Source organism: Protopterus annectens, chromosome 5.part1 (genome assembly GCF_019279795.1).
Source record: "Protopterus annectens isolate FY-2018-M chromosome 5.part1, PAN1.0, whole genome shotgun sequence".
Classification (NCBI taxonomy): Eukaryota; Metazoa; Chordata; order Ceratodontiformes; family Protopteridae; genus Protopterus; species Protopterus annectens.
In genome coordinates this window covers 491,960,185-491,980,662 of record NC_056736.1, presented here as the reverse complement: position 1 = coordinate 491,980,662, position 20,478 = coordinate 491,960,185, and the positions used below count along the sequence as shown (strand labels likewise).

Below are 20,478 nucleotides of genomic sequence, written 5' to 3'. Positions count from 1 at the left end.
GTAGGATGACTATATATTTGAAGTAAAATTTATTTGTATGTTTTGAAGTTTTACTTTGACCTAAAATTTACCTTACACCAGAACATTTCCTCAAGGGTCATACTTTTTTTGTTATATCCCTGTTTAAAGCCTTTTAATATTTAAAGAAGAATTCTTGAACACCAGTAGCAATACTGTTTTAATTGTTAGTGAGGAGGGCATCAGGTGAATTTGTGGAATTTTGTAAGATGCCCTGACTTTGCTGTTAGATGAAGTGCCCAGGAGGTGGGGTAAACCAACCAAACCAAGTCCTTTGTATCACAGGTAGGCAGAGCAGAGCAGGATCATGCTCAAATGGGCCCTAGTCAGGGAAATGCACCAGGCCACTCCCCCCTTGTCTTTAATTGGCTATCTCACCCCAGTAATCATAAACACTGTTCAAAATCATGTCGATGTGCAAACTATTTCTCTTCTACCTCTACAGTGATTACAGATATTTGATTTAATATCTTTATTTCAAATGTTATAGCACAAACACTGATGGTCCTTTGCTAAACAAAAAAAAAATGTCTATCACTGAAAATAGACTTGGCATTAGCCACAAAAAACGTCACTTCCCTTAAAACTCATATTCATTCAAAATGCGTTGAAACTCATATTCATTGAGAATGCATCTGGTCATTGGCAGATTGTGTTTACATTTTTTTTTCCACAGATATCCCACCAAACCTAGTAATTATAGTTACATTACTGTCTGCATCATTCTCAGTTGCCTGTGTGAAAAATTAATGATAATAATGACCAAAGTTACATTTCAAACGTGTTTCACACAAACACAGAGCAGCTTAATTCTCACACACACACATACACACACACACACACATGCACACACACACACACACACACACACACACACACACACACACACACACACACACACACACACTAGTCCTGCAAAGCCAGATTAAAGACTGTTTAAAATGATCAGAAGAAAAGAGCATGTGAGACACGTTCATGTACAGAGAGACCCCCACCCCCACTACCAACTATGGCCAGTTTGTTGACTGTGTACACCCTTACTGTTAAGATGAATTACATTACATGTACTTTACTGATAGCTTTGGATGAACTACAGGCAATTATACAAAGACCACTAGCATCATACCATATGATCAGAAGTGTAGCACAGTTTGAAAAGAAGAGTATTTACGAGAGCATAAGAAATATTAACTGCCTGGTAACATATATCAAGTCAGTATATACAGTGTCTGCAAACATAAAAGACATCTTAATAATTCCACCTTAACAGAGAGCTATTACTAATGCATATATTACTTCTTACCCCATTGTATTACAATTGTACTTCCCATTGGGGTAAATGTTTTTGGTTTCGGGTAGTTTGCCTCAATAATGCTGGAGTCTCTGTAAATAAACCTACACTGACTACAGGCTCCACATTTAACCATACCCTTCACAGCCATGTTGTACCCCCATATCCTAAGGGTTGCAGTTTCAAATTTGTTCTTCAAATTAACCCTAGACTTGTACACTATGGTGGGGTTCTGACCCTAATTGTCCAACAGCCCCTGTGCTTTGATACATCTATCTCAATAACATGTTAAACTGTTATTAACATCCTTGCTTCCACTACTGAAACTGCAAACATAAGCACTAGAATAGTTGCGGATACTAACTCCAGTACTAACCATTTGGGAATCGCTATTCCCTGCACTACCCCCTAAAGACCCAAGTTCATATTTTAAAACAGACTTGTATCAACCCTCTCTTTCCTTAACCACTTCATCCATCATCTTCTCAATAAAATCCATAAAAATACTACACTTCATTCCCCATGTGTGAAGGGTTTAAACCAAGGTTCAGTCAAAAAAATGTGCCTCCTACATCACAAATCAAAGTTTTGGCTCAGTGCTCTCCATGTCATTTCAGAAATTTAGGAGAAATTTAACATTCCAATTAAAATACAATGCATTATTTTGTGTATTTGTTCCCTGTTAATTACATAAAATCCATTACTCACAAGAGTCTGTCTTCAGGAATAGCCTTGGAGAAAGGAAGATTTGCCCCGATTAGGTAACATTCTCATCACATTCAAAATGAATTAATGAAAGCTGTGGTATGCATAAGCATGTCAAGCAACAATAGCATTTTTATCTCTTATTAGCTGATACTTCTAATCTATACTGATGAATATGGCAGATTATTTAATTTATTTATTTATGACTTTGTTATCTGGCTGAGTAAGATGCACACCAGGACTCCCTTTTATTTGCAGCTTATGCCTGAAGTATCATCAAGTAGTGATGTCATTATATATTAAGTCCACAGACATGCTAGTTCTCTTATCACATGGTCGGTTGCACTGTAGTAGGTTTAATTAGAAAAGCGACAAGGCTTCTGTAACTCAACATTCTTCTAGCAGAAATGATACTTACAATTTACAGTCACTTTGACTTGTCTGACATCTGGAGATGCAACTTCATTGGCAGCCTTGCATTCATATTTTCCAGATTGCTCCCGGGTGATTCCAAAAATTTCCAGATACTCTTCTTCACCATCAAAATCTCTGCCTGTGGAAAGAAAATAAAAGTATCACTTTATGATGCCCTTATCTATGCCATATCTTCAGATAACCTTTACGATAGCTCTGTGTATTTTTACTCCGTAAAATATATTCTGTGTCCCATTACTTGTCTGTAGCCCTGTGTATTTTTATTGCACAGCAAGCAGCCTTTGTCTCATAATGGCAGGGTAACCCTATGTATTTTTATTGCATGACACACAGTTTGTGTCCCATTATTGCAGCATAACCTCGTGTATTTTTATTCCATAAAGTGCATATATATATATATATATATATATATATATATATATATATATATACATCTCTCTCTCTCTATATATATATATATATATATATATATATATATATACATATATATATATATATCAGATTCTATATCTATGTCTATATCTATAACTCTTATCTTTACATGCATATCTATAGCTATACCAAAATCTGGACCCACAGTGCTTTGTCTCTCTGTACCATTCTCTCTCTTTCACACTTTGGCAAACAAAACAGATGGTCGACAGGTATGTGAGATTGACAACCCCTTGGGTTGGGGTTTGTTTGATCTCAGAGTTGGGCTGGTGTGGTAGACACAACCCCCTATGCAGCAGTTGCAGGAGTGCTTACCCCATGCGTAAAACATTATTTTAGACTTGGCATACTCAGAGGTTATGCTTGCAGCATGGGCAATGATGTGTTGGTATTACATGTCAATGTTTGTGATGTCAACATTTAGGGGTTTCACTAAATTTGAGTATTCCTTTCTCTCTCGTCTCACACACACACACACACACACACACACACACACACACACACACACACACACACACACACACACACACACACATATCTATCTATCTATCTATCTATATGGTTTACTATCAAACAATTAAAAATCGAATTGTTGACATTTTTTGAACTGACCTTAACATCCAATGACATGCAACACTTGATTTGCAGGGGGGCTGTACCCCCCACCCCCTGCTATTTATATATTACAACTCCGAGATTGCACTACAATGAGGAAAAGAGCAAAGTTCCAGATCCCCACCATACTGCGATCTCCAGTTAGTATGTCGATCTCAAAATAGCGAATGCACATTAGCATTTGCTGTTGCGAGTTTGACATTTTCGAATCGCCATTATGAAACTTTGATAAACTGACTTTCAACAATCAAAGTTCGCATAACATCATTCACAATTTTGATAGTAAGCCATATGCATGTTTGTGTGTGTGTGTGTGTGTGTGTATAGATAACACACACACACACACACACACACACACACACACACACACACACACACACACACACACACACACACACACACCAAGCCAAACTGAAACTGACTTTATTTGAAGAAATCTAAGACTCCTGCCTCCAGTCCTACAAGAACCTTGTTGGAGCCCACCACCAAAGCTTGCAGACCTAAAAAAGGAGTAGTAATGCACACATCTCCTTTCAGGATCCATATTACTGTTCTTACACTATGTTTGATGGAATAAGATTTAATGGATTTTTTTGTTTTGTTTTTTGACCTGCAACTATATAGAATAAATGTACACCCTCTATAAACATACTCACACACTTGTTCAAATTCAAGCACACAGACACACACACGCATGCCCCCCCCCCCCCCCCCATGTATATATAATACTAAACTGAAGGCTCAGCTTTCATTCTCATCCACTGGCAGTGCAGTCTGTCACCTGATGTTTCTCTCATCCTGTTATACATTAGGTGATTGCCCTGTAAGACAAAAGTCTACTAAACGCACAATCAAGAAGACTACAAAAAAGCTTAGTGATATCACCCACTATTGCTGGTACAGTAATAGTGTCCTGCATGAAGTATTTTACTCACATATCCCCATTGAAGATTTTTGATCATCAATCCAGTTATCGCCAATATAGTGGTGGCTGAAGATAAACCGGGCATGGTTAAATGCCTAGTGAAACACTTTTTATCTGATTTATAGTATTTTGGGTTCTGGAGGACCACACAGAGGTAATGTGAAATAAACAGTCAAAGCCATCTTCTCTTTCACATTGTGAAAGTTGGGGATGTTTCTGCAGGGGATGAAAATGCAGACTGCAAGACTTTACCTGAATAAGACATGGTGCTCCATCCCATGGGACGGGCAGTTCACCCAATTTGCTATTTCTCTCCCAAAGGAAAAAAAAAATCTTTGTCAACAGCAACTATACAATATCCCTTTCTCTAGCTCAAAGTTTCATTTGAAGAAGAAGCCAATGATCACTGTATAAAGACAAATAAACTACTACATAAATAATCATAGAAAAAATGGCTGCTCCCCAGTCAACAATATGAAAAAAAAACATGGAGATTTCACATAAATATACTGTACAAGGTCCTGATTCATAATATAATATCTTTTTAGTTTACTGTATAAAGTAATTTCTGCAGCTCATTTTGTATTTATTTGACTTGTTTTAAAAATAGTTTTCTAGTTGTATTTTTCATTGTATGAAAAAGCATGACATTTCTGACAACTGCACAAATTGTCATATTACTACTCCTCAGATTTGTTCTCTTCACGTGGCCACTAATACCATTTTCCTCTGCTTCAGAGTCTTACAGTTATTTGCTTCCAGTAAGTTTAATCACACAAACACAAATCTGTCTATGGAGGAATGGTAAGCTCCACATTACAAATCAAGAGGGTGGCCTAATGGTTAAGGTGTTTGCTTTACAAACACAAGGTGCAGGGTTTGAGTCTCACAAGGAATACCTGACTAGGCTTAAAATGGCTCGCCAGGGCAGTTAGCTTAGTATGAACCTGGACTTTAATAGAAGAGGACTTTCAGAGCAAAATCTCCAGCTATAAATGAGGGGGGCAGTTTTGGGTAAACTACCAATCTAACAGCTATATGTTTCAAATAAAATCAAAGTGCAAAGAGAAAAGCGAGCAGACTTTGCGAATACCTGAGAATGTATCCCACCCTATTACAGAGATCAAGATCAAACTAGTGACTCCAAATCTGAAAGGTAACAGCCCAGTGTCACTACTCCCCATGTGGACCCGAATGTTTCTCTGTTGTCACCGATATGAATAACCTAAGAAAAAGGTTTGGCTGCTAATTCACAACTGTGCTTGAGTTCCTTCATTTATTAGAGTATGTTATTTCACATAGTAACTATAACTGTTAGTTCTCTATCTTCCTCATTCTACTCAATGTAGTCTGTCTCCCTCATGGCTATTATTAAGCACTGTGCTTAGTGTAATTTTGCTCCTATTGTATGAGAAATTGTAGTTTCCAGTACTGCTAAACAGCGTTCTCAATATCCTCAATATTTTCATTTGAGCTACACTCGTTTCCAAAAAGAAACATGCATACATACACGTATACACAGCCACACACACTCACCCACCCACCCACCCACCCAGCTGCACACACATATGTACATACACCATACCTCTCAACCAGGAAACATCGAAAATCTGAACAAAGCCCATGAAAAATAGGTACAAATCTGTAAGCTGACTAACATAAAATTTGCATACATAAGTATGTAACCCCCCCACTCTGATGGAATTGCAGGATATCAACTTTCAAATGCAAAATGAAAAACAGAACCAAAATATGGCACCAGAGTCCCCCTGCAGCCATTCCAATGTCCCATTACCTGGCACTTTTGCCCCCTTTACCATAAACACTAATGTGCATACTGCTTTACTTCTACAATAATTACTTGGATTTTATTTTTACATTTTATTGCGCAATGCACAGACACTAATACACATCTGCTAAACAAAACAATAGTGGCTCACAATGAAAATAGACTTACCATTAAAACTTCTCTGCCCTTGAAACTCACATTCATTGAAATAGCATTGAAGCCCACACCACATCCAAAGAAAATGCATCTGACCAGTGGTGGATAAAAATTACCTTTGGGCTGTTTTCAAATCATAGGCCCCTTGTCCATGAACCATACATGTGTTCCTTGACACACCTTCCTGACTTTATTAAATTATATTCCTTGTATAAAACAGCACACTTGTTAGAGTTAGAGCACATTTTAAATTTATTGTTTGAACATTTTTGCAGTAGGCAATGAAACAAAATGCATGAACTAATAATAACAAAACTGCCCAGTTCAGAACATTTCCATCATAAAAGTCTACACACACACACAAACACACACACACATACACACACACACACACACACACACACACACACACACACACACACACACACGCACACACGCACACACACACACTGAAACTAAAACCAAGAGTGTACATGATCTTCATTGAGGAGGTTCACAGTTCACTTACTCAACCAAAACTGTCAGCATACTTAAATCAGGACTGCCTTATCACCTTTTGACCAAAATCAGTGCAGTCACATGTGTCCTAACTTGAGGACAAATTCAAAAAAGCTACAGCAGTTTGTTAAACTACATCCACACGTGTGACTAATACAGAAGTATCAAAAAATACAATGTAGTCTACATATTTTTTAATATTTTCTACTTTTCAATATATTTATTTTTATGGGAAAACAGGGTGTTATAATAAACAATTCCTATTTTCTACATATGGTATGAAAAACATGGCTATAGCTTCATCTATTGCTGAAGAAACATGTATAATGCCATAAGAAGGTGTTTATCTCAGGCCTAACCAAGCAAGGGGAAAGTAATTTACCAGAAGATTAGTCCATTTTTAAAGGACTGTTTCCTTAAGAGAATGGAATAAAGATATGTAATACAAACTGAATACACTGTCTCAGTCTCTTCTATTTTGAATGGTCTGTTAAGGACTTTTCAAAAACTAACATATCAAGAATCTAAAAATTTGAGCTCTCTCACTTATTTTGTTACTGAAATTCCTGCCTCCCCAGCATTAATACTCAATATCTGAATTGTATACTGGACAGCAATAGTAAAGTAGTAAAACATCTCCAAAATGTGAGCTTCTGATTTAAAAATCTGGCAAACAATTATACTCAAGTTCAACAGACATCCATTGTAAAGTAAATGCCTGGTGAGGGAACAATGTTGTGCCTCCAGTTGTCAAAACTACCATACTACCCAAGGAGCTAAAGTAAACAAGATAGTTATACAGGTATTCCTCATTGTTATATAGGTTCATAGGTTCTTAGGTAGGTACTGGGCTATCTGCCCGAAGGCACATATTAGCCCAGCCATGTTGTGCGGTATTCACCGCCCCTTTGGTTAGTTCCCTAGGCCCTTGATCTAGCAGCTAGTACCATTGGTCCCTATCTAGTAGAGCTGTTGGTATGATCCCTGGTGTGAACTTTCTGTTACCCATCCACTCGTCAAGGTTCCTCTTGAAGAGTGACAGTGAGGGGCACTGTCTTATGTAGATCAGGACCTTGTTCCATAGCAAGGGAAGTCTTTGCGAAGGGAATCTATCCCTCCAGCATGTTCAATTCATTGTTGTGCTGAGTTTTATATCCCTAGAGCGTGTAGCTCAAGTAGATTTGGTTTTGCTAAAATGGAGCATGTTCAAACGTTCTGGGTTGGACATGGCTCCGTATGTTAGACAGAGATCGCCTCTGAGAAGGCGGTATGCAACAGAGAAAAGCCTTAGTTTTTTCAATCGTGCTGCATAGGGCAACTGTTAGAGGCCAGTAATCCTCTTAGTGAGGTACCTCTGTGGTCTCTCCAGCTGCTGGAGATGCCTGGCCAGGTACATTCCAATTGGTGCATTGCACTCAATAATGGGTCTGATGAGGGAAGAGTAGAGGGGCATCACTACATCCTTAGATCTTGATGCAAACCCTTTCATGATCAGATGGGTCACATAGAAGGATTTTCTAACCACCTTGACAACATGGTTATCAAAGGAAAGCTGACTATCTACTTGGGTCCCTAGATCCCATATTACTTCTTCAGATTTCAGGGGGTTACCTCCTAATTGGTAGTTCGCGGGTACTCTGTTTTTTCCAAAGGGGATTACTACGCATTTTTTTAGCATTTAGCTTGAGACCATGGCTTTGACACCATGCATCAGTCTCATTAAGGCCCTTCTGGAGGATATCCATGTCGGCCGGAGACTCTATTATAGCACCCAATTTGCAGTCATCCACAAACGTGGTCAGCCACAGCCCTTCAGTGCTTGCCTGTACTTCTGAGCAGTATATGCCAAACAGGAGGGGCCCCAGGACAGAGCCCTGAGGCACACCGCTTGTTATTGGTCTTGATTCGGACAGAGATCCCACTACTCTTACTTTGTGGGATCTGTCTGAGAGCCAGTTTGTGATCCATCTTGTGAAGTAAGGGTTTATGTCCAGGTTGGTGAGTTTATCAATAATACCCGAATGGAGAATGGTGTCAAATGCTTTAGCAAGGTCAAGGTAAGCCATGTGCACCTCCCTTCCCTTATCTATAGCCTGAGTAACTGTCTCAAAGAAGTCCATCAGGTTCAGGAGGCATGATCTTCCCTTGACGAAGCCGAACTGTGTGGGGTCAAGTGTTTGGAGGTTCCCAATCTCTCCATTTATGAGTTCCATAATGATTCGCTCCATTGCCTTACAGATCAGACTGGTCAGGCTTATTGGTCAGTATTTCCCAGGGTCGGTTGTGGGCCCACCCTTGTGCAGCAGAACCACCGTTGCTGTGCGCTATTCTATGGGCACATATCCTGTTGAGAGGCTGAGACTGAACAGGGTATTCAGATGCGGGGTTAATTAATTTTGGAGCTTGCGTGTGACACAGCCCGGGACACCATCTGGTCCCATGGAGGCAGTGTTTTTAGCTTTAGATAGAGCCTTATTAACCAACGTATCAGTAATAATTGGAGTTACACAATCCCCTGGAATAGTAATAGGCCCTGCAGGTGGTGATGGGGGGGGGGGTTTGCACTGAACCTGTCAGCCAAGATGTTGGCAATGTCAGTGGGGTCAGTGTATTTTGTTCCATTTTGTACTAGCTCAGAACAGACCTGAGCATTGCCATTTAGGTTTTTGATGTAACCATAGAAGGCCTTATGGTTATCCTTGGCATCCTTGGCAACTTTCTTTTCGAAATTGGCTTTAGTTGACTTGATGAGGGCCCTCAATTTCTTACTAATGCTGTTCAGGTATGATTTTTCTACTTGAGATTTGGCCTTTTTTTGTACAAGTCTCCTCCTTTTATTGTATAGTTTGCTTATGGCCGGGGTCCACCAGACTGGTTTCTTCTTGCTTGAGGAAGGATTCTTGGTTTTATTTGGGATAGCACAGTCCATGCAATCCTGAAGATGTATATAAAGTGCCTTGGTGTAGGATTCTGCATCCTGGATATCATTATCCTTCTGCAAGGTAATAGTGAAGCTTTCCACTTCTGATGCAAGTAGTTTGAAGTTTGCTTTGGAAAGGTTTTTTACGATGGTTTCTTTGACTGGGGGAGGTGGAGGGGTGAGGATGTCCAGGGTTATCAGTTTGTGGTCTGATCTGACCAGAGAGGGAGTGATAACAGGTGTGGTACAATGGGCGTCCATATTTGTGATGACTAAATCCAATATGTTGTCCCCTCTAGTGGGAGAACATACCAGTTGTTCAAGGGCATTTGAATTTATAAATTCTATGAACCGCTGGGCATAGGAGTTAGAACTTTGGTAGTTCACCCAGTCTATAGCAGGGTAGTTGAAATCACCCAAAATTATGGTGTTGGGTAGGACTTTTATATTTTCCAATGCCTCAAGGAATGCTGAATGAGCATCTTGGGACATGGTGGGTGATCTATAACAGGCTACAACTTGAAATGTGGTTTTGCCTGCTGATAGTTGCGCATGGATGATCTCTGGGGCATCATGCTGCGCCACTAACCTGGAGATGTAGGTATCCTTGATGAATATAGATACACCTCTGCCCTTTGTACTGCGATCTGGTAACTGAGGTCAGAAGGTATGATATAAATTGTAACCTGGTAGTGCTGGGGTGCTCTCTGGAGCCTTGAACCAGGTTTCCGTCACTGCACAAACATCGATTTTTCTCCATACTGAGGAGTGCCTTGAGTGCGTGCATTTTGAGGTTGAGACTTCTGGCATTGAGTAGCATTACCCTTAGTTTTTGGTTACCTGTGCTGGTTACGGTGGTTGGTTTGTCCTTTGAGCCTTGCCTAAAAAAGGCACTATGGGGATGGCAAGAGCCTTGGCCAGTATTCGAAAGCCTAGGGGTGACAGGTGCAAATAATCTCTGGTGAAACAGCGAGGCTTGTCTATCATGTCATCCCAGGCAGACAGACACTGGATCCCCTTAGAATATGCTTAACCTGAATGAGCCATTTGGCTGTTTAAAGGACAAAAGTAAAAGTCTTGTATGCCATTATTCAGTTTAGAATGCTAGTTATCCAAATCAGCCTTGCTCATTAGTAAATGTGGAGTGGAAAACACAGAATTCGAAAACAACCTTGTTAAGGCAATAGTTACCTGCAGTAGTTAACCTGTATAGTTTGAGAACACAAATTTGGAGGATCCAACACAAGTCTCAAAGCATGCCCCATATCCAAGTCACACTTCTTCAAAGGATAGCAGACCTTGCATATCCCTCTTAAAGTAAATGGCAATACACGATTTAACTATGGGTGGAAAGCAGAACATCAGATGGTTTGCACTTCTGAAAATGTGCAGTTCTACATTCAAGTACCCAAATACATTATAAATTAATGTAACCAGAAACCTACCTTTCTGGCAAAAGAAAAAGAGAGGCAAATTCAGGTCTCATGATGTGACTGACCACACATGACATTTTATGTTTTTTCCACTGATTGCTCTTAACCTTACATATTATATAAATAAAATCCAATAAAAAGAAATTAAGCATATCTACATCTTAACTATATATTTACTAAGTTGACTTATCTCCAGACTTTTTTAAAGGTTCACTTCACACAATAAAGCTCACCACATCCACTTTCTCATTCATACACACATTCACTCACACATCGCTCTCACTCTCTTCCAATCTTTTTCACACACACACACACACACACACACACACACACACACACACACACACACACACACACACACACACACACATATGCACATTACATATTCGTACATATGTATTTCCATGTGCCTATATATTTTTATACATATTTAGATCAAAACAGATGTGGGAAGTAAATATGTATTAGGCACTCCTTGTTTCACACCCAGTCCCCTTTTTAAAATAATACTTGGGAACATAGCAAATATTTCAGTGGGAAAAAATACATGACTATGACTGTGTGACAATATCCTGGTAGACACAGGGCACAATAGTGGTGTGGGAGAACAGTATGTGGACATATGAGACACTTGTATTATGGATAAAGAACAAAATGCTATAATACCTGTTAAGTTTATAATACACAGACAAGACTACAGTCTCAGATTTGCTCATTGGTAAAGACTGAGTCCAAGTGTAATTTGTTTGCATATCATGGAAGAAAAGTATCTCCAGTATTACAAAGGATGCTGGCTACAGTGTCATAGTCCTACCTGATGCTTTGCCTTGTCCCAAGAGTAGGCAGCATACCTTTTGAAGAGTAAGGTAAGTGCTACCTTTAAAGTCTCGGAAAATACAGTATACAATAGCTAGCGTACCCTTTCAGGGCAAAGACACATACTTCTCTATAATTTGCAATCTCCATTTTGCTCTCTTTCTCTACTTTTCTCTCCCTCCCCCTCTCTCTCTCTCTTTCTCTTTCTCTCCTTCCCTCATCTGGAAAAGTGAACCTGTTTAGAAAAAAATATATATATAGCATTTTGTTCCACATTTGCAGCAGTCTGAAATATGCAACCAATCATGCACAGGATTATACATCCTCTGAGCCTGAAGTATTTGCTTATCTAGAAGGAAGAAGCAGTATCTGTCCCACAGAGAAAGAGAGAGAGACCAGGCCCAAATTGAGCTGTCCTCAAGGAGCCAGAAATGTTTGCTCCCAGCATGTCAGCATTGGCACAGCCAGCAGATCTTGCCTTCTACACAACTAGAAACCTGCTGAGAGCAATGGAGAGGAAAGAACGGCAGAGATGAAGTGGGGAGGGGGAGCAGATGAGTAAGAGAGCAGCATTACACAGTTGTCAGCAGGTGCTAAGATTTTTTTTCCTCTTTTGGTTTGATAAAGGCAGCACGCTTTCACTTCAAAGTTCACATGGTATGCATAAAACATGGGACTCATGAGCCCTAGCAATATGAGTCAGGAATACTCATACATCAAGCAACAGAGAATAAAACTTTTTTTTTTTGTTCCATAGGTTGAATTTTTGTTTCCTAATTTTATTGAGGTTGTTGCATTACATTTCTGTAAAACTATGTAGCTTGTAATCAGATTCATGCATAACTTAATCAGAATCGGTCAGAATTCATGTTAATCCCGCTGTTTGCCGCTACAGTTGTGAATCCCCCACAACTCTTTGGCCTCATTTCAGTGATAGCCTCCACTTTCTGACCTATTTGTTCCTTGTTAAACAGTATTCATTTTAGTGCTCATTGCTAGAATATCAGAACAATAGGTAGGACAATCTAATATTATCCATGGTTTCTTCTCATTTCCTTCTCCTTATAAGGATTTCTTCCAGATAACATTGCTCTCTGGGAAATAGGTAGCCACACATTTTTATTCTAAGAAGGGGATTAAGTCAAGCTGTACTATACATTTGGTTACTGTGTCCCAGACCCACAGTTCTTACCCCCCATGTGCACGCACACACAGACACACAGACACACACACACACACACACACACACACACACACACACACACACACACACACACAAAAGCATACACTTTATCTCCTACTTGGCATAGCTAACCAGACCTCACAACTGTACTGCAAATAGCATCAGTTCAGACCATGACATTTAATCTGGCAGCTGGTAGAGGTTAGGGTTGTGAGCTGTAATTTCTGTGGTGCAGGGTTTGATTAACTTAGCCTAGTGGGTGACCTTAGGCAAGTCCAAGACATTGCTCTTGGGTTGCCCATGAAATGGCAGTGTGCTTCCACTGAGCCTACCTGGTTAACAAATGGGTGTTTTTATTATAGGTTCATAAACTGTTACTAGGCTAATGCCCCAGGGGGCCTTTCTAAGCCTAGCCAGGTTTTTCCAAAAGTATAATGATGTCCTGTATCCAAACAGGGCATTGAGGGCCAGTCATTTATGTTATTTTTATCCATAAGGGACATAGGTACCAGGCCCAATGTAAAATTGCGGTGTAAATTTCCTCTTTCCCATCCACTGTTGTAGGTTGCTCTTAAACTGGGTAATAGATGAACTTAGCTTTGTATGAATGTGAAGCCTGTTCCAAAGGAAGAACAGTCTCTGGGACACATATATGTCTCTCCAGCATGTTTTGTTTAAGTCACAGACAAAATTCAGTTCCATAGACCTTGAATTTCTGATACTGTGTGACTTAAAATATGCAAGAGATTCATAAGTGTGGGGTTTTGTGGATGCCTTGTAAGCCAGGCACAGATCACCCCTTAGCAATCTATAGGAGACTGAGTAGAGGAAAAGGGCTTTAAGTAGCACTGTATAAAGCAGGTGGCCAGGTTTCTTATGCCTTGTATTCTTTCTGTAAGGAACCTCTAAGGTCACGCTAGTTGCTGCACATGCCTAGTCAGGTACATCCCTAAGGGAGCATTGTACTCTGTGATTTATCTGATAAGGGAAAATGACCTCTTTGGACCCACATGCCATGCCCTTACTTATAAGCTGCATAACATAAAAGGATTTCCTCTCCGCTGTGGCCACGTGATAGTCGAAGTTAAGGCTACTGTCTATGTGCGTACCCAGATTCCTGACCACTGAGTCGAATCTTAAGGGTGTATTGTTAACATGGTAATTAGGCAGGATGACTAACTTCCCAAAGTGTATGATTATGCATTTCTTAGCATAAGTTTAAGACCATGGCTTCGGCACCATTTGTTAGTCAGAGATAGGCCTTCTTGAAGAATGCTAGTTTCTGAAGGAGAATCAATGATAACCCTCAGCTTGCAATCATCTGCAAACTTAGCCAGATATAAACCTTCAACATTTGCTTCTATTTCAGAGAAATAGATGACAAAAAAGACCAGGCCCAGTACCGAGCCTTGGGAGACTCCACTAGTGACTGGCCTCTTGTTGAAGGTGGCCTCACTTACTTTGACCTCCTGGGACCTATCAGTGATCCAGTTAGCTATCCAGTGGGTCATAAAAGGGCTTATACCCAAATTTGTGAGCTTATCTATAATGCCTGAATGGGGTATTATATCAAAACCCTATGCCTGATGATCTCCCTGAGAATGAGGTAATAAGGTGCGGAACATAAACAGGGCATCATGAAGGTTGAGTTCAGATATTCTACTCTTACTTCCTAGGATATAGAGCTTTAAGCAGAGTAAAAAACATGAGAAGACAGTTGAAGAAGTAAGATGCATAAAATGTCTACTGAACTCTCAGTGGGCTAAATGTCATTATTACAGAGCCAAGCAACCATTTTCAAGAAGCAGGTCTCTGGTTCATTTTCTTGACATTGAAGATTTTTCTACATGCTCTTTATTCTCTGCTTGAAAACTATAGTGAAAAGATGCCACAATAAATAAATAAACAAATACAATCAAAAGTGAAATATGTTCCAGCAAAACTGCCCCTAGGCGCTTCCAGTGCAATCTGCAAAGGTTTGGCCCTGCGTCAGTTGTGTTATGAAACCCTTTGGAACTTCAGAATTGCGTTTCATGTCTAGTTAGTGCTTTTGATCTCCGGAAACCCATTATGTGTTTGTCAGTATTCTGGACTGCAGACAACTGCTATTTTCAGTCTACGTACTGTGGGCATATTTTTAACAGTCCTTCATTTGTATATAGTACTGTGCATAGTAATCATTTGAATGATATCAGAAATAACCTGTTCAACACTGTCCCATTCGACATATCTAATTTGTTTTCCTCCCCAACAAAATATTTGCAATATAGACTCTTATATGCAGCATAATTTGAAGGCCATATAGTTTGTCATTCTAATCTGAGTGGGTATTGATTAATACGTTCATTAGGGTCATTTGCATATATCCCATAAGTCTCAGAGGTTTGAGAGGTCACTCAGTGGAAGTTCTAGCTTGGCTGGAGTTTTCATTTAGTTTTACTGATTTTTTTTTTTTTTGGTGTGACCTTCTCACTCTGTTTTAGTTTGTTAGCTGGGATATTTTACAGTCACCCTAATGGTAATGGGCATCAGCTGGGTATAACAGCCCTGTGCTTCTTATACTTATTTATGCACTCTGGTTGTGTTGCAGAGGTCATAACAAGACTGAAATGTGTATATCCATAGCTAGTGCGGTTTGGCTTTATTGGGCTGTAATTGTCAATTGAAATTACTTAAAAAGAAATAAATCATGGTTATTCTGAATTGCTATGTAGCTGAAACACCTGATGCTCAAAAGGGTCATTTGTATATATCCCATGTGCCTCTGATACCAGAGGTTTGAGAGGTCACTCAGTGGAAGTTCTAGGTTAGCTGAAGTTTTCATTTAGTTTTTACTGATTGTTTTTTCAGTGTGACCTTCTCATTCTTTGTTTTAGTTTATACAGATGAATAAAAACAAATTAAAAACAGTTATTCCTCAGTATTATTGGGAGCCTATGGGTAATATGCATTTGTCTTAAATTTGTATAACCACATTATCATTTAGTATGACTCTTGAATTGTAATTGAGATATTTCTGTCATTAAGTATTAATAAATCACATTTATTGGATGGCGCAGTGGTTAACGTTATTGCCTCACAACAACAGGTTCTACAATTTGATTTTCGTCTGGGGTGCCTTCTGTGCGGAGTCTGCATGTCCTCCCTGTGTTTGTGTGGGTTTCCTCCCACATTACAAAGACATGTGTCTGGAGAGTTTCTCTTTGTGCGTCTGTTAAAAATTGGCTTGTTCCAAGTTGGACTTTCCTGGTAAAGAAATCTTAAATACATTTTTTTTTGTTTGTATCTTAACTGAGTAGGTAGAGTTGTTCATGGACACTTTCCTGCTACAACTCAGGCTGTAATATGGAATTAGTTAAACTGAATGCTTGGATTCCTCAGTACTTCAATGCCTTGTTGTAAATTTGCTGAGTTGCAAGACACACTTTATACAAAATTTAGTGCATTATTTATTATGACACTTAGCTCAACAAATTTAAAAGTAGTACTTACATTCTTAGCTGACAAAACTAGCACCAATACCAAGTTATTTTCAGTGACAAAAAAGTCCAGAAAAATAACATCTTATACCAATTAAACTTGCAGTCTTGATAGTACCTCCAGTGTTTTGTTTTTGCTTAACAAATATCTGCACAGCGCAGCCCTGAGACATTCATTGGTTATGTGTTAAGGGTGTTAAGGGTAGTCAGTCATTATTACACAATTACACTTATAGCTGCTTTTTTGCAATTCTTTTTCTAGTCAGGTTTATAACTTCAGACAGAGACAGACAGTATGTTTTAATAAAATTTAGCTGTGAGTCAACAAATGTAGTAGCAGAAGTTAAAATACCATTTAAACTTCTAACTAGCAAGAGTAATACAGGTATTCAAATGCACACCTCTGTTAGCATAAGCTAAATAAAAACCTACCAAATGATTTTTTAACATTTAAGTTCTTGAGTCATAAAAAGTGTGAAAATGACAAGAAACAGACACTAGCAATGAAAGCCATCAACAGAATACTTTGAAATCTAAAGTTGACTGAATATTAATAAAAGCTGGAGTTCAGACTTTTCTATTATCCACTTTTATACATCCACTCTGTACTACACCTTCACAATGGCTAATCTATGACAATTATGAATATCCTGGATATACAAGTTGGAAAGGGTTTGTAGTCTGCTCTGATTAGCATCTTGTCTGCTCTCAATATTACTATTTCTTCTGAAGAAGCTTGCTTACTTGGAACTTCAGTCATATTTTATGACATCATTTGCAATATTGACCTTCCAAATAATATCTGCTTAAAGTAATCAGTCTTAAAATTTCTTCATAAGTGTGATAAGTAAATCCTCCATCTCTGTAGGGATCGGTCTGCTCACTCACTTTTATAAACCTAGTGTGAGATCAAATCTTACGAAGTGACTTTTCTGACAAGCAACATGACTTGTACTCCATTTCATCCTTTTTTTTTCTGATTATTTCATTTATAATTAATGTTACATACCATAGTGTCATTAAAGGGCAATATGCTGATGGCACAAACTTCATTTTCTTGGCATCTGGAAAGACCCCAAAATTTATCAGGTCAGGTTGTTGTCTCCCCTAAATCCATGTCAGAAGAAGGAATGTAAATTAGAAAACATTACAATTTTATCTGCTGTACATTTGTCCTGCAACAGACAACTGTAAATCCAGACATATCCTAATTGCTTCAGTTTTGTACAAGTTTTGTGCAAACACAACTAATTCTGGAGATGTGTGTCCTGCTTAAGACAACTTATGATCAATTATATAAATCCTTTCTAAGTGTTATTTCATAAGAGAGCAAATGTTTGGAATAATTTCACCTCCCCCAACCTTAACACTCTGACTGGCATCCCCCAAGGATATATACTGGTTCCACTTCTGTTCAATGTCTTCATAAATGACTTCCATCAATGCATCCCTAATGCCAAACTTGTCCAATCTATAGATGGTTCAGCCATTATTTGCTTTGAAGAATCCCTTCCTAAACTCATGCAAATAACACAATCTGCCTTCAACAGCACAGAGATTTGGATACAAAATAATCATTTAGCTCTTAATGCATCCAAACCAAAATCAAGATCTTTACTCCTTGTAAAAATACCACAGTAGACACTAACTCCTTCTCTATAGTTAGCCAAAATAAAACTCCCATCAAATTAGTCTCTCAAACTAAGCTTTTAGGCATCCTTATCGATGAACAGTTAAAATTTGACCTTCACGTCCAAACCAACATTAAAAAAAACACCAGAAACTAGGACACAATCGCTACCTCACATCTTCAACTAAGCTTACTCTCTCCACCACATACCTCCTCCCCTCTCTCATGTATGGAGCTCCTCTCCTTACCAACCTGCAAGCAACCCTCAAAGCTAAACTAGCATCCGGTTACAATAAAATCTCCAAATTTACTACTGGATCATAATCCTGTTCCCACCACTGTGACTCCTTACACTCTCTGAACTGGGTAGAACTCCCTAACTATGTATCCTACATTCAACTCTCTACTGCTCATTTTTAACCCTTCTCAATGCCCCTCGTGCTCCTCTATCCTTACTATGCACCCTCCTGACCGAACCCTCAGATCTAATCACCAAAACCTCCTAGAAGTACACAAACCATCACGTACCCCTGGGCAACTTCTTTCTCCCTTGCACAAAAATGGAACTAACTTCCTCCCCACATCTGTACTGCACAAAATTGTTCCTCATTTAAGTTTTTGCTCCACTCATATCTCTCCACTACCTGGGAATGCTTATGTTCCCACCCATCCTAATCTTCCTCTCGCTACTCTTACTCCTATTGGCTTATCCTAGCTTAGTTAGGCATTCTGCCTACCACATAAGATAAAATGTATATTCTCTCTTTAGGGTTCTATACTACTTATGTAACTCAACTCTGTTGTATTACATTATGTATTTAACTACAGCTTGATTGTTTCTGGAACATACTGTATTAACTCTTGTTTTTACTTCTCGCCAATTTTTGTACATATATACTGTGGAGCTTTTCTACCCAGGCCTTCATTGAAAAAGGGCTCATCTTGGTCCGATGGACTTTACCAGTTAATAAACTGCAAATAAATAAATAAATGTATCTACTGATGTTTTTGCTTGCAACTATAAGGTTTGGGTATACTCATATTTTCTTGTAGTTCTATTATTCATTTTTTTTTCTGTCCATACTTTTGGACAATCATATGTGCTTTCTGCATGTTTACTCCCTATGGGCCCAGATTATGGCTAAAAATGATGTTTGGACTGAGACCAACAGGAGTACACAGACTATGTTCTTAAATTATACACACACACACTGTCTGTGGGAATAATCCTGCTTTATCATGGGGCTGTAAAGTGGGGAAATTGCTCCTACCCACCCAAAAATAAATAAATAACAGACACTACCTTTTTTGTTCATGTCATGAATGTGATATGAATATTTACGTACAGCAACAATCTGCCCTGGAAATACAAAAATTCAAGTCGACACTAATGATATATATATTTTTTTAAACTACTGAGGCAAAGTTGCTTCCCACATATTACCAGCTCACATTAACCTAGCTTCACACTGTGCCACAGCAAAAGGCGACAATCTGTCTGCCAGCTAGCAGAATCACCTACTTTCAGACATACTGCATATCGAACAAAAATGTATCTTCGGGTCAATAAAATGTCATAGTTAAGCATGACAGCAAAAATGGAATGGAATCAGAAAGCACCTTCAACTGCAACTTACTTCATAGAAAAATAACAATCATTATGGTATGCTTGTTCTTGTCTGATTACTGAAGTTGACAGCACAAAGTCCTCCTTGTAATGCACTATAAATTGGATGTGTTGCAGAGGTTGGACAGACTAATGCTGGAGAAATAACAATGATGCCATCACTATGCAGTTACAAAGAGGCAGTCCACCCGAAACTGCACCGATTTTTTAAACAAAGAAATTTACGGATAAAAGCATTACAATGTTGCTGTAAGAAAGAAAACAGTGGATACATTCATGGAATACTGGGATGCAGCACTGACTGCGAACTGAAAGACTTGGGTTCGAGTAGTAGGGCCAGACACTGGAGAAACATGGTGCAAAGGATTCCTGGGAGGGATGATTTTTGGCTGGAGGATGAGGATGGTAAGAACATGTCTATTACAAACTCTCGGAGGAGCAGGCAAAGACTCAGAGGTCTCACACATACATACATGGTGGTTAAAGCATGGAGTCACTGCACATTTGTTCTCCTAATAGTATGATT

The 20,478-nt window shown here is 39.0% G+C and overlaps 1 protein-coding gene across 1 annotated transcript in view; it reads right to left on the bottom strand.

The window, feature by feature from the left end:
- The window catches only part of LOC122803222 (limbic system associated membrane protein), a 1,483,743-nt gene that overhangs the window by 380,491 nt on the left and 1,082,774 nt on the right, over positions 1-20,478 (bottom strand). The window contains exon 4 of the mRNA XM_044072825.1: positions 2,433-2,567. Coding sequence (XP_043928760.1) covers positions 2,433-2,567 — 135 coding nt within the window. The remainder of the gene's footprint in view (positions 1-2,432; positions 2,568-20,478) is intronic.